The sequence below is a fragment of the Gavialis gangeticus genome, unplaced genomic scaffold (assembly GCF_001723915.1).
Source record: "Gavialis gangeticus isolate Ggan-Ray unplaced genomic scaffold, GavGan_comp1, whole genome shotgun sequence".
Lineage (NCBI taxonomy): Eukaryota > Metazoa > Chordata > Crocodylia > Gavialidae > Gavialis > Gavialis gangeticus.
The window spans coordinates 21081387-21106519 of NW_017729006.1; the positions used below are offsets into that span (position 1 = coordinate 21081387).

The 25133-nt window shown below is 37.5% G+C and overlaps 1 protein-coding gene across 24 annotated transcripts in view; it reads right to left on the minus strand.

Moving 5' to 3' along the window:
• CLASP2 (cytoplasmic linker associated protein 2) overlaps window positions 1–25133 on the minus strand; it is a 276414-nt gene that overhangs the window by 58894 nt on the left and 192387 nt on the right. For 9 of the 24 annotated variants that reach the window (XM_019508951.1, XM_019508946.1, XM_019508938.1 and 6 more), the window contains 9 exons: window positions 23142–23165; window positions 20887–20904; window positions 18409–18510; window positions 18245–18271; window positions 13264–13290; window positions 10999–11169; window positions 8776–8883; window positions 3846–3908; window positions 3051–3157 (listed from right to left, as the gene is read on the minus strand). In XM_019508951.1, coding sequence (XP_019364496.1) covers window positions 3051–3157; window positions 3846–3908; window positions 8776–8883; window positions 10999–11169; window positions 13264–13290; window positions 18245–18271; window positions 18409–18510; window positions 20887–20904; window positions 23142–23165 — 647 coding nt within the window. The remainder of the gene's footprint in view (window positions 1–3050; window positions 3158–3845; window positions 3909–8775; window positions 8884–10998; window positions 11170–13263; window positions 13291–18244; window positions 18272–18408; window positions 18511–20886; window positions 20905–23141; window positions 23166–25133) is intronic. The other 15 variants (XM_019508950.1, XM_019508948.1, XM_019508958.1 and 12 more) reach the window with 8 other exon arrangements.

A 25133-nucleotide genomic window follows, 5' to 3' on the forward strand; every position in this document is an offset into this window, starting at 1 on the left:
AAAAAAAAAAAAAAAAAAAAAAAAATAAAGTGATTACTTTTCCCTTTTAATTGACAGTACTGTTTACATTCTTAGAGAGTCACTATCTCAAGAGATGTCTTTAAAAAACAGAACAGCAACAGGATAAGTAACAGGAGACTTGTTCTCAATCAGGCATGTAAGTGAATACAGGGAGGGGAAGTCATAGAAGCATACTTTTCTTTAAAATGTTATGTCATAAAAACAAAATGACCACGGCTGGGCAATTTTGGAAATGTAATGGGGAAGGGAGGGAAAGCAAAAAACAGGAACATCTGAATATTCCTGAAAGGTATCAGTCACTTCAGTGAGAAACCTCATGTCAGAAGTAACGTAAGGCCAGTGAAATTACTGAACTCCTCTTTGTTGCTCAAGGCTTTCACTGCAAGGTATGGTGGGTGATGTTACATGCAGAAATTTAATTCTGCAATTGTTGGATAAGTATTCCTCATTACTGCAATCTTCTCTCGGGTATCACAAGCAGAAAACCAGGAGTTTCTTTGTGAAATAAGCAAAACTTCATTGAGCAGTAAACGCTTAAGCCTAGTCGATTCCAAATCTGATTCCCATCTTGAGACCATCCTGTCAAAGTGCACACAGACAAGGTGAATAATAATTCTTATCAACCAAGTACTGAACTATTTTTGAGTGAAGGCTGCAAGATGGGAAATCTTGGCTATACTATTCTGAACAGGTCTGCTGGGCAGGGTTTTATAGATGAAATTGTGAAGTGGAAGAAACACTTTCCTGATCCCAGCTCAAATTTAAAGAATTTTCAAAAACTGTGGCGCAACTACTCTAAAACAGTCATTTCCATCAATGATATTCTAGGCTGTCTCCCACACGCTTAGTTTGTAAAGTGACCTGTAAAGATAAATAGTTCAAGGAGATACTTTATTGATGGCCTTTATGAACAGACCATCAACAGAAAGGAATTTCATATTAAAATTCTCCTTCTGAGAAGTCAAAAATCAAATTCCACAGTATTTAAACGTCTGAGGTTTGGTTGTAAATTTTAAGCTTAAGTATTTCAAAGAATCTGTCAGTCTAATCCTTGTGCAAATAAACTCCACACAGCATTTGCATAATTTGGTACCTCATGCCTTAAATACGAATTGATATACTTAGGACTGATTTACAATATATGGTAAACAAGGGCTGTCCGACACGCAGCCTGCACGCTGCATCCAGAACACAGGGAGCAAATGTGCAGCCCATGGGCTCCTGTTGCTGTGGTGGCAGCCAGGGTCTTTGGTGTAAAGCAGTACAGCTGGAGGTCTGGGATACCTCACAGGACAGTGATGGGGTGGGAGTGGGGTGGGACATATAGTCTGTTCCTACATGGCAGTAGCAGGGGGATGGGGTCACACAGGCATGGGGAGGAGATCTGGCTTGCCTGCTGGGCAGCAGCAGCAGAGGGGCTCATGCAGTGGGGGCTGAACAGGCTTGCACTGCTCCAGAGAAGCGCGGGAGTTCATGCTCTGCGTGAATCAGGGAGACTATGCATGGTAGGGGTCCCAGGAGCCCACTGCACGTGCAGTTGGGGGGGGCCACAACCAGTGTGGCCTGCAGTCCCTGACTACTTAAGAAATTGGACAGCTGTGTAGTAGACCACTTCAGACTCTTAATTTCATTATTTCCACTTAATCAAAGTTCTTAATTTGCTCATTTGCTAATATGGCAAGTAGTCTAACAAAATACAGAAAATGACATATAAAACTTGTCTTAATAGAAAAAAAGAAAAAGAAATGAAATCAAGAGAATTCCTTCAAAACACTCGAGTCAAATGCAGAAGAAAGAGTATGGTAGAGCTGATCAGAAACCTGATGATGGATCCCTTTTCCAGCAGAAAAAAACATGAATCAACATTGTGATGTGCTATTGGAACACGTTGATTTTTTTTTTACTAAATAACAGTGGAATACTGTCTACCTGATTCCCTGCCAGGTCTTCAGCACCCTACCTACCAGGTAGCTTGGGTAGGTTTCTAGACTTCAAACTTATCAGCAAATTCCCACATTCCTAAATTAGCAATAGCTCAGCTCCCAGAGTCCCCTGATCTGCAGGAGGAAGAAAAATCTTCATTTCCCCAACATCTTGTATGGTAAGCTACCATGAGCTGGGACTGTTAGGGAAGTTAGATGGCCTGTTCTCCACCTGCTTGCCCCAAAAATGCTTGCTTCTGTCCAAGAAACTGTTTCACTAAAGATTCCAAACTGCCTTTCCCCTTCTTGGTGTACAACATAAAGATTTTTCAAAATTTAAGATTGTTTCCATGAAATAAAAGTCTCATTACTGGTCAGCTCTTGTAAATAAATTCTTACTCTACTATTTTCACTCCATGAAAACTGTTACAATAGTTGTTCAATTAGTATGATTCTTTTGATAACACAGAAAATACATTTGGACACTAGAAAGTTACAAAGAGACCACTACATGTATTATTTTTCCTGTGGCTGTTCCAACGTACAAGGTAAATATTGTCTACTGGCCATGACAGATTTGATCAAAGCACTCTCTTTAAGTTTTAAAGCCATAACAGTAATTTAATAAACACTTGGAAATAAAACTTTAGTCAATTTTGTTTCAAAGTCACAGGTCAACTTTTTATTCTACAGAGTTATGATGACAATAGAGATAAACATAATTTTTAACAACTGCCTTTATTTTTTTATTTTCTTTAATAGTGGACTGTACATCTAGCCAAAGCATAAAAAAGTGAAACCCTGGTACAAGGCCTAAAAATCTAGATAGAAGACTTATATAGCGAGTTAGTCTTCTGGATACAATATTAATTTGCTGCTTCAGGACTTCAGTTTTGTACACTGGCTGTAACCAGGGAAGGCAAATTCTACCTCAATTAATCTGCTTAGCCATACAACTCATTCTGAGTGCTAGTCACTTCACTAACGAACTCAGAGGATTAAACAACCTGTATTTCTGGATGCAGAAATGCAAATATAACATACAAAAAAGCCCAATCACATAGTTGACCAATGCTTTTATTGTTCATACGAATGGAGATTCCTTACCAATGCATCTGCAACCGCTTCTTCCACATCAGAACCTGTGTTCAGCACGCGCATAGCACTAACCGATGATGACAATCTACTTGACTGGCTGATCCCAAAACCTGTACCTGGTGTAAGAAATAAAGAAAAAACCAAAAAATTAGTACAAATGGCAAAAATGCAAAATTAAAATGTAGTTGCTTTAAACACTCAAGCAGAAAATGATTAAAAACCCAAACAGAAGACGAGTGTTTGGAAAGCGCTTTATTCTCCTTTCAAAATCTCTTTCAAGATTTCAGGGTAGTTATTTGATATTTATATTTGATACTCATATTTGATATTCTAAATAGAATACTTTAAAATATTTGTATTGAGAGAAGGGAAAGACAAAAGTTGAACTGAAATACACTGGGATATAAATGCAGAGATACTTTTTTCCCCTTTTTTCCTTAAAGGACACCCTAGTTATTAACATTTTTCTTCATTTTGGGTTTTTCCCCCCTAAAGAAAGCAAATACAAAACAACAGCTACCAACAGTGCTAAATGAGAAAACAACATATGTAAAACATGTTCTACTAATATCAAATGATGAAAAACTAAAAGTCCATCTGCAAGGGAAAAAAATTAAACCGAATGCTGTGGATGAAAAAGGTATGACCTTGGGGTTGAGGGAGAAATTAAATAAATACACATCTACTTCAACTATTCAAAACACAAAACTTGTAACAACAAAAACAGTAAGTTTAAAAAATGGACTGTAATGGAAAAATCCAGGATGACTGCACAGATGATAGAAAAGTGTACTCATCCTTCACCTGCAGCCCCATAAACATCAGGGGTGTAGAGGGCACCAGTAGATCTGGAGTGATGTCTGGAAGCTGCAATAACAGGATAATGTAAACCCTGCCTATTACCATGGAGACAAGGTACAGTGACAGTTGTAGAGTTGAGAAGAAGAATCAGTTTTAGCAAACAGATGCAGTATTACTGTATGAAACAACATTAACAGCCAAGAAAAAAGGTTCAGGGAAGCCCCTCAAATACACAGAGAAAGCAGTTAATTCCATGCTTAAAGATGAATAAAAGCAAGCATAGTTTTAAACTCAATATAAAAAACTGCACAGGCACAATTCCCCTAGGAGCAATCTAAAAAAAGTATACTTAGACTATCTTCCCTGCTAAATCAACTATACTTACCTATACCCAAATTAGTGTGGGATTGTGCAGCTCAACTGTTTTGCAGTTATTATTTGGCAGCTGACTAATTAAGCTAGCTTGAGCTCTATTCTATGTCCCCTGGCAGGCCAGCCAATTCAAGTTAAAATCATCATATTCTAGTTCAGAATTTTTAATTAAAAGAAAAACAGATTTAAATACAAATATATTTTTCCTTTTAAAAATTGAATTTAAAACTGAGACAACCTATGCCAAAGTCTAAATTTACTTTAATTATTTAAAAATTATTCAAAGGAATATAAGCCAAGTAACTTCACTGCTAGGCGTTGTAGAAAAATTGCCTAGGCACTTATAAACCTTTGAAAGTCTGGCTCATGGTGACTGCTTAGGTCCCTAATTATAGTTAGTATTTTTTTGTTCAATAAAGAAGTTTTAAATGCAAAACTTAGTTTGAGAAACTGACTCTTTTCCTTCTGTATACACCATATTTAATGTAATTTCATTTAACTGATCTTAAAATACTATTTTTGTGCATTTTAAATAATTTCAATTTTCATCCAAATGTAATTTGCCATCAATCCCAAGGAACAAGTCATTCACCAATTTCTAACATAATGAAAAAAATAAATAAATGTAGGCTAAATTACAGAACTGCTCAAATAAATGTGCATTGACATACTGCATTTTTGCATAGCAAAAAACAAAAGGAAAAAGGAAAATTTGTATTAATTATTTATGTCAAGTTTTTGTGCTTGCTCCTGATTAAGATGAAAGCAATTTAAACGATCAGTTTTAATCAACTGACCCTGATATGAGGAAGACAATAACTGAACGTTACGGGTAAGCCATGTCCTTAAACATATTGAAACAAAAAAAGTCTCTTAATTATAAATTTTCTACTCTGTTATGCAATGCTTAACCAATATAATTTGCATCAAAATAACTATGCATAGAATTGATGAACTATGAAATCTTTACTTGGCAGAGAATGCACTATTAGATAATTAGGCAGTAATGTTCAGGGATATAGGGAGTAGAAAACACTCAACAGTAGCACACAACACAAAAAGCAACACAACAACATGGACTATCAAGACGTCCAAGTACAAAAATAGGGAATTCTTCTTCAATTTGCCCATACTAGGCTCTCAAGGAGATCATCATAAAACAAGGAATGCTATTAAGTAATACTCTTGTTTCAACACAACTACTCTAAATCAGTAAGCCAAATAGGCCAAGATCACAAAGGAAGGCAATGCTACTGGTAAAATGTGTAATATTCCATAGTTTTTGAGCAATTTGAGTCCTCAGTGTTATAACAGACCCACTCTCATTAATGATTGGAAATTTGCCATTTTACCAAATTATTAAAAATTCACGTTAGTAAAAATTAATGTCAAAATTTAGGGACAAAAAACAACGTACTTTCTGGTTAAAGGAAATTACAAAGCAATCCAAAAAATACTGGAATAGTTGACTGCATTTGCTTATAAATCTTGCTTCACAGATTTAAAGTTAAAATATGTGCTGTCTCTACTATGTTATAATTAACATCTACTTGTGTCATTGTAGTGTAGAATTACCAAAAGGTTTTTATAGCTACATAGCTTATATAAAACCTGGGCTATTACCTACAGAAAATATTCTTTGTTGGGAACTATTAATAGACTACGGATGTAGGCAGGTTTTATGTAAAATTGTCAAAGGTGTTATAAAAATAATCTAGGTATTGATATCTAATTTGCTTTGCTGTTCTGTTTCACTTGTGTTGCTATGATTTAGGATTTAGTTCAAGAAAAATGTCTTTGAAAATAAAAAAAACTCTACCCAGTAAGTCTAGTTCAGGGGTGTCTAACCTTTTTGAACATGGGGCCGGATCACGAACTTATCAACACCCAGTGGGCCAGTGAGTCATATTCAAAGACCTCACAGGAAGTGGAATCACATCAGGAAGTGATGTCACGTGACCTTCGACACCAATGAACTTGCAGGAAGTGACAATGAAATGGGTCTAACCAGTTCAGAACTCTCCTTCTATAGCATCCACTTCTGCCGCTGTTTGGGACAGGATACTGAGCTAGATGGACCATGGGGCTGACCAAGCACGGCACTTTTTATGCTCTTATGTTCAGAAGTTCTTATGTTCTTTGGCTGAGCTTCCAAACTATGGCTGAGATTTGCATAAAGGGGTAGATAGGCATGTTACAAAGTTGTCATAAAAGATTTGGAGTCCTCTAAATCCCATTCCTTTTAATGCACTTTCCCCCTACCTGCGCTGGTCAGTTCTGCCGCCACTTCTGCTGGCCGGTGCAGACCCGGCCAGGCTTCTCCTGTACTCAGTAGCATGTGGGAAGCCAGCTTCAGCTGCATGCCACTTTTCCTGGCCAGTGCTGACCCGGCTGGATCCGCCCCATCTGGAGCAGCATGCAGCTGAAGCCAGCTTCCCATGAGCTGCTGGGGATGGGAGGAGCCTGGCCGGGTCTGCACCGGCCAGCAGAAGCGACAGCAGAGCTGTGTGACACTTGGGATGGGACAAGCCTGGCCAGAGAGGCAGGGGCTCAGCTGCATTTTCCCCTTACCTGCACCCATCAGTCCCGAGTAGCACACAGCTCCGCTGCTGCTTCTGCTGGCCAGTAGTGACCCAGCTGGGCTCCTCTTGTCCCCAGGGGCACGTGGGAACGTGGCTTCGGCTGCATGCTGCTCTGAATGGGACAGACCCACCCAGGTCGGCACCAGCCAGCAGAGGTGTCAGCGGAGCTGTGTGCCGCACAGGACTGACCAGAGCAGGTAGGCAGAAGTGCAGCTGAGCCCCTGCTGCTCCAGCTGGGCTCATCCTGTCCCGAGAGGCACATGACTGCTCCTCTTCCCACACGCACCGCGTCAGCAACATCAAGTTGATGTGGTGTGTGTGGGAACCTTGTCCTTTCCCCAGCCCTTCAGCCGCCATTAGGAAGCTGCTGAGGGGCTGGGGGAGGGACAAGGGGTGGGAACAAAAGTAAACAGTGTTTACTTTCGTTTCCCGTCACAGCACTGCAAGCCACAGAAAATGCCTTGGCGGGCCGCATGGCAGTCCGTGGGCCGTATTTTGGACAAGCCTGGTCTAAGTTAAACACTAGAGAAGACTGAGACTAAGAAACTGTAAGACAAGAAATCCTGGAGTATTCACTTTAGGGAAAAAACAAAAAAACAAAAAAAAAACAACTCGTAAATCCTGGCTCTCCAGATTTATATTCTTGATGGAAGCAAATATCTCAACATACAGAAAGTATTTGGCAGAAGCTGAAAACTGTTAATGGAAAAAGAAATGTCAAGTAACAGTGCCCCAGTAACCCATTATCTATTGTTACCATCCTCTTGGAGTTAGGTTATTTTTAAACAGTACCTTCAAGAGCTAACTTTCTATCTTACAGAAGAGGCCCAAAGCCAATTAAGATATTTTTTCTAGAACGTTTATTACATAAAATGCTAGTAATTTTAAAATCACATAGAAAAGAATAATAGAAGTTAATATTTATTACCTAGATGATGTTAAAATGATTTAAGATCTGAAGTTAATGATATTTTTTAAAGCAACTATACTGTCCCTGTGCTTTCACTTGGCTTCTGTAAATGGATGTCAGTTTGTCCCTTTTAAAAAAAAAAATCAGAATGCCAGCCTAATAACTGTAGTACTATATACCTGAACATTGTGCCATTGTTTCGGTAGATTTGAAAAAGATGTGAGGGTGGTCATTTAGACCTGAAGACATTCCTAAATCCCCTCTTCTTTCCCCTAACCTTGTAATCTTTATGCTATATTTCCATTTCAGGAATTAAAAGTATAATTCAGAACAGGATTTAGGATCACCCTCATAAATAAGACCCTTATCTGTTTGCTAACATTTATTATATAAAGAAAATAAAGACAACTTTAACAGTGCAATTCTATTTTGAAAAATGACTGTAAAACTGGCATCTAACTGAAGAGATTTATTTCCTCTCTACAGTAAAAATAATGTATCTTTAGCAAAAATTTTAGAAGAAATTATCTACTTATTAGTAAAGGAACAGGGGATGAATTCTCTTTCTTTTTGTTTATTAAAAGTACTGCTTACTAACTATACTATTTTTTGTGCTAACCAGCCAGTGATCCTGTCTGATCTAGGCAACAAGAAAAAAAATGTAACCTGATTCTGTGACTCTAATGGATGCAGAGTCACAGTAAGAAAAATCATTTTAAGCTATATGCAAGTATCCAACAATGAAATCAAGAGAAATAACATGTAATTTCCCAAGGTTACTTCTACTATCACACTTGAGAGCACAACTACCTTTTTAAACTAGGAATTGCATAACATGCATCTTCCCAGGCACATGGATGTTTAGGAAAAGACTCCTATCAAAATGACATTTACTTTTTCAATGTGCATACCATTCGCACATTGATTTTTTTCTAGCAAAGTAAATGGAAAGTGAGCCACGAGGAAGGGGAAAAATAGTTGCCTGCTATAAGCCAAATGAGGATATGGGTTCATTACGTGCAGATAATGAAAGGCAAAGTAGCCATGCACAAGGGCTATGAGTACTTACCAAGGGGTGGAAAAGAGCGGACAGGGCTCGTGTCCCTGCTACTTTCACGGCTGGCCTCCCGACTGCACCCCTGACTCACACTAGGTCGAGGAATGCGGCTGCCTCGTGCTAGTATGATTCAGGGTACAGAGAAACAATAGTACAGAAAGGAGAAGACACAAGAAAAGTTGCAGTTTTAATGTAATTGTGTTTTTCAATAAATACGATAAAAGACATTTCTAAGAATAGAAATCTCCTCTTTTTACACACCTACTTGCATTCTGTTTTTGTACTTAATGAACTGCATTAAATATAGCCAGCTAAAGTAAAAGTATTTCTTCTCCACAATCACTCTAAAACCACTTGAAAAAAGCTCAGAAAAGATGGTAGATTCTCTCATAATACATCCATTAATGAGAAGCTCTCTCAATAATTCACTCAGAACTAAATGAATTCACAATAATTCACAACTTTTTGTGAATTCCATCTATTTTTTTCTTTCTATTGTCGAAATGTGTTGGCTTCTGTAACAGAGTATAGGATAACAATCTATCTGAAAAAGGGAGAGAGAATTCAGTTTAGAGCTAACGGGGAAAAAAAAAAATACTAAAAACCCAGGAGCAACTCAGTTACATTTACTGACATTTCAAGAAAGAACAGGTAGAGTTGAGTTAAAGCATGAGGCAGTACCCCTCTGAGGAAGCAGGAAGCATAACATTCAACTCTAAATTATACACATTGGTAAGAATTATACACATTGTCAGGAAAGCTCACGTCACATCTCCTTTCTTGTTCTCAGTATTTTCAAGCTGCCATGAAGATTTGTTTCTTACAATTGCTTTTAATTATCTAGGGGAGTCAAGTGTGATCAATACTGCTTTGTACTTGCTCCTCCCACATTCTCCCTTCTTGGCTTAAGCCTAAGCACAGAGGCATATGCCAGTGTGTTGAGACAGCAGCAGACTTCACTGTCCCAGCTTAAATTTGAAAATGTAATTTACTATATTTACTTGAATCTGATTTTTTCCCCCTGTTCAAAAACCCCTTGAGTTGGATTCAAATACAAAGTAGTGGGGCAGGCTACTGGAGCTCTGGCTCCAGCCCCAACCTGGGCTCAGAATCAAAGCTGTAGCCCACTTACCTCCTCCTGCCTGCTCCACAATGCTGCTGCCCAGTCTCTGGGCAACACTTACCCTGACGGCTCCTCTACACAGGCAGGTAAAGGTGTGATAGGATCTAATGCACAATCCACATGTGCTTGGCAGGAGATGTAATTGTGGGACGGTGAATCAGTTACCATCATGTCTTGTTGCTGGTACAGGGGGAGCATGAGCTGCTATCTCCCAGGCAAGAGGGTGCATGGACCCCCTAGCTGGGAGCTCCAATCAGCTGACAGGGCTCCCAGCAACAGGGGACACTGGCCACATATTCAAGTAACAGTGTGATAGCAAGTAGCAACAAAGTTATTACATATTTTGTTGAATAACTTTGAAGCTTATTCCTCTTTTTATCACACCACTGATTGACTGAATGCGTGACCAGGTGGCCACTGAAGGTGCAGTTAACTGGTTAATCAGGTCTTAAAATGTAAGGTGCAAACGGGGCCTCTGGCATCATGGTTCAGGCCCTGCTCCTGGCTGGGGCATGCATCACATGGTGGTTTGGGTTCCCATCCAGCCGGGCAGCAGCGGTGGTGGTGGCCCTGGCCCCAGGACCAAAGCCAGAGCTGCCACTACCCAACCACTACTACATGACCAGGCAGGGAACAGAGGCATCATGTGCTCCATGCCCCAGGCCAAAGCAGGAGCTGAGACTGAGGGTATGTAGTGGCAGGGAGCATGCAGAAGTGGGGGGTCCAAATGGCAGGGGAGAGGGGGCAGGTGCCATGGGGAGGACTACTTGTCATTTCACCACCTCCCTGCCATTACTTTCCCTGTTGCAGTGGTGAGGGTGGCATATTTAAGATACCGATCTAATAATTCGATTATAGACCTAAAAAATTATAAATTGCCCATGTCTAATACCTAATTATTGGGGGGAAGGGTCTTCTTAAATTTAAAGTTATCCTGTATTCAGGTAAAATACAGTAAGTTGGAGGCCTCCCTTGGTAGTTGGTTCTGTAAAGCCCAATAGTCACATTTTAGAAATGCCGTTATACAGGTTCCAGCCTGCCCGCCACCTGTAACAATATGAACTGTAGGAACCAAATCCTTCAAGTTACATGATTTGCAAAGAAATTCTTACCTACTGACAATCGAGAAGGACTAGCTTCTCTACTGCATCCTTGGCTTCGTGGGATCTTGCTACGTTTCTGAGCTGTTGCAGGATTGACTAACACTCTCTGAACCCCTGTATTCATAGTGGAGAGTGTGGTTGTCGTCAAAACTCTTCCAGGAGATCCAGATCGGCTACCAGCTGAAGGCAAAATAAGTAAAACATAAGCAACAAATTCAAAGAAAGTAGGATTAAAAAGGGAGAAAGCAAACATGATCAAAATCAGTAGGAAGGCTGTGGTAGATTGTTTGAAATGGTTTGGAAAAGTGACTTGAAAAAACTTACAAAATAAAGTGTAAAATCTGAGAAATATCTGTAAAATTAATACCAAGTCTCAAAAATGAAGCATTTTACACAAGGTGTAGGTATATTATATCAGTTAGACTTTGAAATCCTTACACTATTTGCGACAAAGTAAGCCACACACTAGAAATATTCTTTCAAGTGTTTGTGAAAAGATCCACTATTCCTCAATATGAACATTTTTGTGCTCAGTTTTTAAATTATGCAAAACTGATGTGGTCATAGATAGATCTATTATGAACCACTAGCACCTAAAAACACAGATAAACTATTGGTCTTTGTAATGTCACTGGATTAATCACCCTAATAGTTGTAACACAAAAAATGTCACCAGGCAACTAGGTTTTGTTCATCATTTAAATGTTAAGGAAGCCCTATGATGTGTTCAGAGTGCCAGATGTTCAAGTCCTACTCTCTTGGAGGCTAATCCATCACTCGCTAGAAAGAAATGAAAGACTCACATTTATTTCCATGAAAGTTACTCTAAAAACTTAACTACAGCTTTCAGAACTATAATTTCCAGCCTCTGGAACCATCATGAAAAACATCTCTGATTATAATAAGTTTAAGCATTCAGCAGATTTTCATTAATCAAAACTATACATTTATTAGTAAATTGAGCTTTGATTTCAGCTGCACCCACTGCAAGAAATTGGTCAGTTACCTATATTACCTCTTCCTCTGATGTTCCAGCTGCAGAGAACTTGGGTTTTAAAACACTAAAGCTGAACAGTTCATCTCCTCTATATACACTAATTAAAATGGTTTTACAGCAACAACCAGTATAAATTACTGTTTTCAACTACAGAAAACAATCTGACTGAAAAAAATCTTAATTAGAAAGCAAAGAAATATTTTAACCAAAATTAACTGACTGAAGTCTACAGTAATTTTTCACTCTTTAAATGAAGCTGGGAAACTGGATAAGGCTAGTTAGGATGCTTATCAGCTTTCCCTGCAATATATCTCAACAAGCAAGTTTCATAATATTACAAAAATGTAAACACCATTAGCAGCAACTGAAAGGGACAGATACTGTGAAAATGAAGTCCACAGGCACATTTCAAGAGCACAAGCTGATTAAAGCTTGGTAGCAAGAAACAACTGAAAGATAATATGGGGGAAGTAAGGAGGGACTAAAACAATGCATGCATCTACTATCCGATTCGTTGTTTGAATTGAACAAATGATTATTTAGAAAATGCCCTTTTCTAAATACTGGCCTATTCAGCAGAAATAAAACATGCAATGTTGCATGGTATGGACATATGGAACATGGCATCTGTATTGAGCTAAACAGTAGAAATCTCTTCTAGCTTTATACACTGTTTTGTAAGAATTAAGAGTTTATGCAGAAGTCTCTTGATATCATTCACATCATTACAACTGATTTAGAAAGGCCTGACTTTTATGGAATACCTTTCTCTCTCTGGTGGTAGAGGCTTTAGGAGATGAGAGAATATGAGGTTTTTGTTTTCATACTTAAAAAATCATATTAGAAATTCCTAAGTAGTTTGTAAAGCCTGAAAATCTTTTCTCCACCTCTCTTTTAAACAGGGAAAATAGGTTTGATCAATATAAAATATATTTATAGTCACCCTACTGTGCTCTTGGAGAATTATTATATCTGACTAATACCTAATATTGTCTACTGTAAACTCTTTGAACATTTTGGTTAAATCTTACCTTTAGAACTATCTACCTTACATATACTAGCATCAGCAGTTCTTGATATAAGGAATCAATGATGATCTGATGGCAAAAAAAATACAAAAGGTGGTAGTTTTTTTGCCTTTCAAAAAAAAGGGTTACATTTAATTGAGTAGAACCACAGAAAGGGAGCTGAAATTTCTGCTGAATAGGTCCTATTATGAGTACTATGTAGACAGATGATCAAACAACGATGCACACATAAATTCTGTAGAGTCTTACCACCGATGGGGTTAGCAGACTGTGATCCTGAACAAGTGTAAAGGCAGGATTAGGGTAAGGATTTATAATCCATGAAGAGGGAGGGAGCAGAGCAGATTAAAAATGGATGGCAAATGGAAATAAGAAAGCTTTAGTCAGTTCACACAGGAGAAAAAAAGCCACAAGAGGGTTATGCTAAAGCAGTGCATTTAGTAGGTTCCACAGCTGAAGAACTGAGCTCAGAGTCTCATGTAGAAAGCAGATGGAGCAAAGCTGCACAAGCAAATTACAAATCTCCAGCTTTCTAATCAATAATTACAGGACAATAACATTTCAATTAAGCATTAACTCAACTTTCAGAATACTTTCAAAGAATAGTAGATTGCAAAAACAATAAAAAAAAACAAAAAACAAGCTTTAAAAGTGTAATAGCTGAAGAAAACTTTCACAAAAGACCACAAACATTTTTTTGACAAAGACAGCAAAGGAAAACTGGGGTGGGAAGGGTTATCTGAAAACATCTGCAACCTAACAAAACTTTTACACATTATAAATTGAGTTATAAAATGTTTCATATTAACTGAATGTGTTAGTTAACTTTCTTTTTTCCTCTCTACCATAGTTCTTCTGAAGCATAAAATAAGAATGTTTGTTTTCATCTAGAGACTCTCTCTTTTTCTCTGAAAAGACATAAGCTGAACAACATCATGCAGGCCTTAATGAATTACTTCAGGGCCAAAAAGAATGCAAGCACAGCATGTTTTTTTTCTACGCATAATGAAATCATTATAGTATAGGCCAAGATAAAGGAATTTAAATTCTACTGCCTATTTACAAATGAATGTGTGAGGACAAGTAAAAGGAAAGGGTTTTCAGTCTCCTTAAAACAATATATTTCATGAAGCCAGCATAACTTGCAAGTATTAGTCAAATAACCTGACCTTGAAATGTGAAGTGCATATTAAGTAAGCATTGTCCTACCTCTAAATTTGCACAATAGCTTTGGGTCTAAAAACTTGTAATACACAGATGTTTTCTGTACATTATGCGCAGCTTTTTAGGTTGTTCTTGCAGGTTGCTGGGGAGGGGAAGTTCTTTGTTTTGTTATCTTTTTTACAATGAGGGTGGTACTGAAGTAACCATATACTACAGTAACGTGTATGAAATGTGAATCTAAATCTACCATGAAACCCACTGTAAAACAGTCTCTTAACACAAATCTGGAACTTTTAATACACGGTTACACTTCAGTAATTTCTATTTTAATTCAAATTTTGGAAAAATTATATCCCAAAATGTCAAGAATACAAGAAGTCCTAGTCCTAGTACTTTATTTGCTCTATTTATTCTCCATTTACGTGACCTTGGAACTGGTATTCTTCCCACTCCAGAGACCAGCAGATAAGAATCTGTGCTGAAGGATTCAATTCCGGGTGGGAGGAGGATGGTAAGTCTAAAAGGGCATGTTTATTTTTTCAGACAACCTCATATAAAATCATCCACTTATTTCAGAGGCAAATCAAGGGATGGCATCCAACTCATTCCTGAAGACCCCAAACCATAGAGAAATCCAATTAATTTGCAAACTACCCTAAATTTACTAGTAAAATGAAATTTTAAAGCCTACATTTATATTTCACTAATGATTTCACAAGAGCATTTTTAGGGGTAATTTCTCATTAAAGGCATAAATTTCTTAAAAGTTGCCCTAAAGTCCTTAGAGATCCTAAAATATTTCCAAAGACCTTTCCTATCTCAACATAAAGAGTAGGAAGTTGATTTTGAACTGAGTTAGTGATATTTAGTTTTAGGCATTAAAATAAGTTTAATTCAGTCCCTGGGGAAGTATTCAGAAATTCAGGTAATAAATACGGACTATAAGAACAACCCCTGGGGCATACTTCAGTTATGGTGCAATGTGTTAATTGCACCATAAATAGTAACAGTGCCACATAGTCAGCTGATGTATAACACTAGAAAGTGGCAAAACAGCTGCAAAGATATGGCTGCACAAAATGTGGAACATCTTCATAGCTTGTTTGTATGGCAGCATAAACTGAAAGTGAAGCATCCACATGCTGATGCTAACAATCAGCTGATTGTCATGATTAGTATGGGGACAGGGGGCAGCATCAGGACCAAGACAGCCCTTGTTCCAATGCCAAAAAAGTGCCTAGTGGGACAGCAAGTTGCAAGGTTCCCTGGGAGGAGAGGAGCCACGGGTCCTGGCAAACCCTGAGCCCAGTAGCCTCTCTTGCCTTGCCCTGCAGGCACTTTAAAATGCTGGGTTGCAGGGAGCCAGGCTGAACCCACACTTTTACACCTACTGGGCCACAGAGACCCTGGTATGGGAGAGAGGCTCACTGATCCTGGGGTCCCAGTGCCAAAAGCCATGCATATAGCTAGGCTGTCCCAGTACTGGGCCAACAACCAAGATGATTGTCAGACCTGGCCCTGACAATCCTGGGTGAGAGACAGGGCTGCCCCTGCACATCAGGCAAGGATCAGATGGGCTCAGCAGTGGTGCAACTGGGATTAGAGAAATATTATTTCCTGCTGAAAACATTGTACCTTTGGCTACACACATCTGGCACAGCAGGAGGTGCAATATTATTTGGGTTGAGGTATAGAAGCCTTTCAATCCCAAATGCATCGTTTTAATTCTGCCAGGGCTGTTTTAACCTGCCATTACACAAGACTATAATGGCTGCACTTTGTATCTCCATATTTAAGATTACTTTAAATACAGTATTTTTTTTAATTGCTCTGAACACTTCAAAAAACAATTTTTAGCTGAGACAGAAACTGGGTTTTTTCGTCTTTAAATCCTGAGTGCTTTTAAAATCAACAAATTATTAAATGTGTTTTCCACATACATATATTAAATAAAGACCTGGAAGGGATTTAAATATTCCCTTTCTACTTTTCATTGTGAATTTCATCTTAAACCAAAAATCTTAGTATATTTTACTCCATTGCTAGCTATTTACTGTTTGCATGATTTTTATCTTGGACAATAATTAGTCAATGTCATTTAGAAGATCTTCATGTAAACACAGTATTGGGCTTGCAACATTTTAGAGGAAAGATTACTTGATCAACTTTTTATTACAATGGTTATATAAAACATTTCTGTTGGTCTTCAGATTCTGTAAAAACTTGATTTTACAAACTTTATCAATTCTGGACCATTTGACTTGATATTATCTCTTGGAAAATAAGATCCTGAATAGATTATTATTAATAGATGAATGGTGTACTTTCTTCTTGTACATGGTGGATGTGCAGTTAGAAAAATATAATTCCCCACCCCTTTTCCTTCCTTCTCCCATTAAAAGAGGTACAGTATTGACTAAAGACCTTTAGCTTTTTTTCCTACTTGAACATATTATTCTCCTTTAACAAATGATTTGTGAGATAATGGGAATATCATATTCCTTATACCTCACTAATTTTAAGCTGAAGTTGCAAGCTTTAGAAACATAGTTTGTATACTGATCATATGCTCCTGAGAAAAAAGGTTTCTTAACAGTATATGGCAACCACACATAAATTAGCCATGTATGGCCAAATCCAGATAAGCAAAGCCATGCGGTAGGTGGCACTGTAGACATGCCTGCAGTGCCACATACAACACATTCAGCTATTCTCTGTGCTGCAAGATAGCAGCACAGGGTTTTTTTCCCTCCGGGGTCAAAAAAACCTGCTAAAAAAAAAAAAAAAGCAGAGCAGCTCACAGAGGGGCAGCGTGCGCTGCCCAAAACCAGAGCCTGGCTGCAGCAGGATTGCCACTAAGAGGCCCCCAGGTGAAGCTGCTGAGACCAGCCTAGTGCTGGGCCAGCCACCCTTACCCCACCTGGGGTAACTTGCCGTGCCAGAGGGTGCATGGCATTACCATTCCCCCAAGGACAAGTAGCAGCAGCACAAAGTATCATTGTTTCCCCAGGGAAACGAACATCCACGCTTGTGTGGACATGGTATATAAGGGTATGTTGGATCATCAGGCCCCAAATTATGAATATATGTAAAAAAAATTCTACAACAAAAATTCATGTTGGGCAGTATGTGGATTTTAAAATAAAGAAAAGATAATTAAAAAATTACAGGTAACTGACTCCATAACCCATCAGAGTTTTCAAACCTTGCAACTGCATTGTCATTTCACAATTTAAAGACACTCTTTAAGATACAGTGGAAATCACCTGCATAGCAGATTATACATAATAGATTAATCACCTCAGTACTAAAACTAAGCTAATTTTGTAGCAAGACAAAAATAAAGGTCCCCCAAAATTCCTCAGTGAACCAAATTAGTCTGTAAATGAAAAGGACCAGTAAATCTAAAGGTTCTAACAGACTAATAATATCTTTTTAAATGGTTTTGATATTATTTTTTTTATCATGTCAGCTTTGAAATACAAAATACTAATGCTGAATACATGAGTATGTTATACTGAGTTGCTGATAGAAATTAAATAAACAGAAACGAAGACAATGAAAATTTTTTTTAATTTTTGCAAAAAAAATTAAGTAAAGGCAGCATTAACTGTGTTTGTCTACCTTAAGTTGAAAAAGGAAGGTAAACAATGTCTGAACTGTACCCTTAGAATACACTTACCTAAGAAGCAAACAAAACAGACACCATCCCCAAAAAACAACCCACAAGTTTTTAAGTGCTAAAGAAATAAGTTTTTCAGGTATCCTTAGAGTAGAAAGTTACACCATTCCCTACCACATTTCCCACTGATCAAACGTAAGTATTATAAGTACCTAGTACATCAAGATGTTTGGGAAATGGACAACGGGTGGAAGTGGGAATGGAAGAGGATGAAACTGTTGGTTACAACTACAGATTTGATTTAGTGGCAGATTGCATTCCTTTTATGCTGATTTAAATAGCAATGACCTGGCCCTAACATTTTGCCCAAAGAAAGACAACACAAATTAGAAAATATTTCAAAAACATGCAAATACTACTGACCCAAAACACTGAAAAAAATACCTTCATTTTTGTCTGGCGATGACGAACCTAAGGCACAGAACAACAACTCAGTATGTTGCTTACTGTTTTAAGTAACTTTGACCATAGCCATTGGCCAATGAATGTGCACTTAAGCATCTGGCCTAACTTTTTCTAAATATAACTGATAAATGAAGAATACGTACGCTGCGACTGAGAGACCACTTTTGTTCTACTGCGTCCTCTGGAATCTGTTTTTGAGTTTCCAATACCAACAGAGGGTGTTGAAAGCTTTGTCCGTACACGCCCTACGAAGTAAAAGTAACATTACATTACATATCTTATTGTCAGAAAGAGAACGAAAAACTGACATAGGACTTACGAATATTGTAAGAAATGACTATCACTGAAAATTAAAGAACAACATGAAGATAAATAATCCAAACCAACATACGTGTACAAATCTATTATACTTTTTCATTTTAACAGCATGTTATCAGTTAGAAGTGTAAAGGCTTTCTTTTCATAGTATGTGCCTCAGTAAGAAAAATGAAATTTAAAATTAAGTTGTCATTTTAAAATGTTAAATGATGTAAATTCAATTTTCCCAAAAGGAAAGGTTATAGAATAAAAATATTTTATAATACTTGAGGTGCACATAAATTTTAAAATATCATATTCTACTCATAATTACTCAATTAACAATCATAATACTTCTAATTTCCATTTTTCCATCCTATAGTTTACAAAACCAACCTTGCTTTCTTAACAACACAGAGCAACACTGCTTTGATTCAGACATCTGAAATGTAATTTCCCTCAAAACATTATTATGATATAGTCATGGATGTGGACCTAAAATAATGCTTTACACTTGTGTAGCACTTCCCAGGATTTTTAAAGTAGTTTGAACCTGTGAAGAACCTCTCTACTATAGGAAGATAAAGCTAATCTCTTAAGCAAAATTTCTTATCTTTGTAAAATTAAATGAGAGCTCATCTTAAAGATTATGGACACCTCATCATCAATGTGAAGTACAGAAATTCTACACTCCTCTGCAGATGGAGAAGCTAACTTGCAGGTGGATTTAAAGCTTTTCTGAGGTTACATGGGAAGTGTGTGGGTGAATGAAAACACAATTCATCTCTAAGGAGAGTGAACCACCCCTGCTTTTCCACCTGTGTTCCCCAAAATGTTCAGAGGCTACACTTAAATTACCAAGAAGGGAGTATTCCAGTTCAATGCTTAACCCATAAATCAAATTACTGTTAATAAAGGAATAGCTGGAGTTCTGTACTTATGCCCCAAAACAACCTTCTAGCACAAACACAAAAACAAAAAGAAGAAACAGCGGGCACTTACACATGTATGGGGAGCCTGCTCCGACATGCTGGAAATCCAGCGCATCCGAGCAGACTCAATTAATCGAGTCTGCTGGAACACAAATTGACACGATCTGGCAGCCTTGTGCATCACGTGCATCAGCTGCACAGCGCATTTCCACACTGAGAAAATGGTGGTGGTGTGCTTTGAACTAAAATAATGTTCGATATGCTTTATTTCAAAGTGCACCACCACCATTTTCTCAGCACTGGGATGCACCACCGATGCATGTGACGCACAGGCGTTTTTAATTAACATGGCTAATTAAAAGTGCCCGGTGCCGCATCAGGAGCACATGTAAAAATGCTCAGTAAGCTTGGTATGAAGGTTGTGAAAGGAAACTGCTTGTGAACTGACTACTGAGTTTAACAGCTAAACCAACTGAAGAGTGTGCCCAATTTTGAAGTTTTGTAGAAACACAGGATTAATACTTGACCCAAAAGTTTTAGAAACACAGATTAATTGTATCTAGGTTTGAGCCCCATTAGGCTTTCCACAGAAGAACTGAGACCAGTCAAGTATACATTATTCATCCAAGTACAGGAAAAGTCCATAGAAGATTGTCTATGAGAAGAGAGTCAGGATAAAGGAGGTTATTCACTTGGGTATTAGTAAACAATGAATTAGCATCACCAGTTAGACTGGGTCAAACTCTACCCTTGGTTATGCCCATGATATGTCAATGTTTCTTACTGATTTTAATGAGGATGCAGGACATGTAATTGTACTCAGAATTTGACCCAGTGAATGCAGGAATATAGAGTGCCACCATTTGGTTATGTTGCTAAATTACTGCTCAAAGCCCAATTAAATTTTCATTAACACAAAAAAAAATATGTTTGCATTTTGACACAAACATACTGATTATTCATTTAGAGACTATGCATCTATTGTCTGGTGCTAGTCTGGAAGCATTTTAACAATGCAATGTAAATAGATTTTCAAATTTCAAATAGATGATTGATGGTAGCACCTGCTTCCCACATCAGGGCACATTCTAGCAGGGGATGAAAGTTTTTAAAAAATATTTATGATTCCAATATAAAACTCCCATCTTACTCTAAAAATGTTAGGCAATGACATTTTTGTTGCAGGTGACTACTTGAGAACTAAAATATTAATTCAGCAGAGTTACAAAAAATACTACAACAATAACTTATTATTATTCTTAGGTGCATAAACTAACAAGATGAACCCAAAGCACCCCAATGACATAGTTCTACTTCTATCATTTAGTTTGTATTGATGAAGGCATGAAGATGAAAGTATTTGCTAATCTAACAAAAGATTTATTTTCTTACCATCTTCAGAAGCTGTTCCTAAACAGAAAAAATAACAAAATAATGATATTCCAAACAGTACTATTACTTTTTGATTCAATTCCTTTTTTCAGACTGTTCCTATGATCCTTAAGGAAACTAAGCATATTATACAAGGAGTCTAAAACCCTGCTCTCATGTTGCAACTCCACCATTAAACTAAAACAGTATGTCAAAGACTGCTTGGTACCAAATTACTGGAATACAATATGTGATGCCAAACTTTCTTTGAAAAGCACTGCATAACAAAATAAGAAGAAAAGTTCTCATCATTCATATGAGAGTGAGACTGATCTAAAAATAGCACATCTAGATTTGTTTCAAAGACCTCAAATCAAATGTCCTACTGAAAGCTACTCCTGAGAAAGAGATAACAGGTGCACACAAATTAAACACTTCTCCAAGGAGTTTCAAAACAACCTCTAGACTGAAGCAAGTAATACAGATAGTGCTTTAAATAGTGGGTAGAGATAATCTGAGGGAAGATGCTGCAGGTGAGGAGGTGAAAGGACTTATGCAAGATAAATTTTTGCTTAAAACTTTGAAAAACTAGACAGCTTTCCTTAGAGCACAAGCTACAATTAAATGAGACTGCTGAATCTGAGTACATCTGCTACTGTGATGAAGCATGGGATAAATGTATAATCCAAAGAGTGGAGAGAGATGGAAGATGTCCATGTACCCTTTTGCCCCTAGCATCTTTGAAACAAAGGTCTAATTATGGGCGAATATATTCAGGTAGTGACAGGTTTTTAAAATCCTCCCCCAATTGGTTGGTAATTTAAAAAAAAATCTTTCTGAATTCTCTACTTGTCTTAAATTCCAAGGTGAGCGCAGTGATAAAAAGGCAACCTGACCACAGGAGTCAAGGGTAAAACTGTTGTAATATTATATACAAAGAACTCCTATCAGCTGCAACATAAGCAAATTTGATTTTGTAGGAGTCTATATATTCTTTCCTCACTAGCTACAATGCTATTTTAAATGAGACTCCTCCCCAACATTAAGGGATTTGAACTGACATTAGCAGACACCACATTCTATATTTGTTATTGCTGCAAAGTGCAATTTACTGTAAAGGTTATAAAGAATTTTGATATGGCTTGAGATGCTAGTATTTTAGAGACCTTCTCTCCTCTTGTGTCCGATTTGTGTATTATTCACTAATTTATGGGTAAAGGGGAATATAATCTACTTTCTTGCTGGCAGTTCCTAATTTTTCCTCAACATGCTAGGATATTGTAGCAATGTATGTAGCATAAAATATTAAATGTTCACTAAACCACAAAGAGTTCTCTGCAAATAAATCAGACTTAGAATTTTCTACTGCTGAGTTGGTGCTTTGGCTTCTTTACAATATGGCCCCTTGTAACACCTTTGGGCAAATGACAACCTCTGCTCTTATAGTTTCAGGAGAGTAGCAACTACAATAAGGATGCAGCTTCTCTCAAGGCTTTTTCCATTAGTGATACATACATTAAGCAAACAACTAAAACAGTATACAATACATAGCTATAACAATAAGTGCTAAAACCAAGTTGGCTACAAAAATCTATACATTTTTGGAAGACTATAAAGCTCAGAACATTCAACAATACTTTTAAGAATCCAACTAGGAGAAGGTTTACATAGGGTATTGTATATTTGCTACAATATCCTAGCAAGTTGAGAAGTTAAATAGGACTATTTCAAAACACAGACTCTGATGAAATATTCTTTAAATAAAACAATCCTAACTTTAAAAATAAATGCCCTTAAAATATTTTTTAAATAAGTGCCTTCTCCTCCACTGTTTTTTTTAAATGAAAGTCTTTCCTGGGGAAAATAAAATCTGACTATGCTGGCTGTACAGAGGAAACCATGAAACATGATGGAGCACACTGTACATAAACTTTTAAATGTAACAAATACAAAACTCTAAAAACAAACAGTTCAAAATTGCTGATGTTCCAGCTGACTGAAAGAAGATAAAATCTATTTGTACTCTGATGTGTCAATATGCATGAAGTTTCTTTTGCAGCTGGACAACACATATAAGACATTGACAACTGCAGTAATAATACAAAACAGACGTACATTAAGACTTCAAGATTATGATACAGGAGGGTTCACAAAGAATTTTGAGAGACTTCATTAGTTAATAGAGTAGTATAAGTATGCACATAAACTTTACATGAAATGCAAACTCAAAGACGTTTTAATAGGTTTAGAGGAGGACAGACAAAACAAATTCTTACCATCCATCTTGTCAGAAGTATCCTCTTTGTTCAAAGAGCAGGCAAAGAAACAAGGAAAACTTAGTGTGTTAGAATAAAGATGCAGGCAACAGACTGATAAAACATTCATTAAGGAAACTACATTAATATTAAACACTGCAGAAACTGTACATCCAATGCATGTACTTATTAACTAACTTTAGAAAAGTTATTGTCCTCATTCTAGTATATGTAAAGTCATAAGATGGCATCTGAGACCCCCCATATGCTCCCCAAAGATGCAAAAACTTAAAACCCTAAAAGCAAAAATTATTTACTCTTTCAGAGTAAATTGTTACTGCAGTAAACTCAACAATTAGCGGAAATTTAATTTTGGGGCTTTTATGTTACTGACGCACAATGGTTCCAGTTCTGCAGAAATTCTGCTACTTAACATGAAACTTCAAAGAAGAAATTTATGGGAAAGTTTATGAAAAAAAGGACAGCAAAATAAAGACATATCAGAAGAAAAACCGGTACCTACAGTTTAAAAGCATTACATATTTACAAGTTCAATTGGAGAGAAGTGTGCGAGTGTGAGAGAGTGGAAAGATGTATCCAGATTTTTTTTGCAGACCTCTAAACATTTCAAATGTACATACAGATCCCTTTGGAAATTTCAAATGGAGGTGTGAACCCCTTTGAATTGTAAGTGTGGGTATTGACATACTTTCGACTGATCATCACCTTTCATGGACCCCTTAAACAGTCTACAGACCCCAGGGGTCCACGAATCACAGGCTGAAAACCACTGCTCTACAGTGTTTACTATGTAACAGATGCACAATCTGTTGGATTCTGCTCAGAAAGTATAACTTAGGGCTTTAAACAGATTTTTAAATGGCTAAACCTGGCAGATAACGTGGTATTTTTTCTAGAACAAGTCCCTTTAAAACAAAACATTGTTAATTAAGTAACAAGTATTGGGGAGTTCTCTTCAACTAATAAAAAGGAAATAACAGAGAGAGGCAAGTAGAGCCTACGATCTCTTAAATTTGTCAGTTTTGAATCTGAAGCTGTACTAAGTGGGGAAAAAGCAGCTAATTAAATAATGCTATTTGAATTGTCACACTTGAAATTCATCATCAGCAAAGCTATGGAAATGAAGCAACAGGACTGAAATTAAACTGACAAAAGAGTTGTTGCAATCAGGGCACATTCTGGAACATGCTTTGACACTGCTTCAGTTTATATGCAATTCATGTTGTTTTTAGGTTATATTCAGAAGCTAAGAGAAAAGAAATATAATTCTATAAGGTGGATTACACTGTGAATCACAACTGGAAAATACATGTGTCCTAGACTAAACACCCTCATCAGGGAGAGACATGCCATCCAGTGGTGAAATAGTTTTAAGTTTCAGAATTTTGAATTCTGAGAAATTCCCACTGGCCATGGAAGAAGGAAGCATAAAACCGGGAGTATTACATATGAAGGATATATATGAAGTATACTGTTAAAAAACTAAACCTTAAAAAGGTCATTCAAAAGAAATCCAGAAGAAACAGCTTTCAAGCATAAAGAGTTATCTTCCTTTTAATTTGTAAAGTACGGTAAAAGCTACTCATTAAGAACTCTCATGTGACATAAGAGAAAGAAAAAAATATTTATTTATACAGAGAAAAGTGCCCTGCAGCACACAATACATCAGGCTTACCCAACATGTGGCCCGCCAAGGCATTTTCTGAGGCCCGAGGTGCTGTGATGGGAAATGAAAGCAAACACTGTTTACTTTTGTTCCCACCCTTTGTCCCTCCCCCAGCCCCTCAGCAGCTTCCTAATGGCTGCTGAAGGGCTGGGGAAGGGACAAGGTTCCCACACTCACCGCGTCATCCTGACATTGCTGACACATTGCGTGTGGGAAGAGGAGTAGCCATGTGCCTGTCAGGGCAGGATGAGCCCAGCCAGAGCAGCAGGAGCTCAGCTGCACTTTCCCCTACCTGCGCTGGTCAGTCCTGAGTGGCACACGGCTCC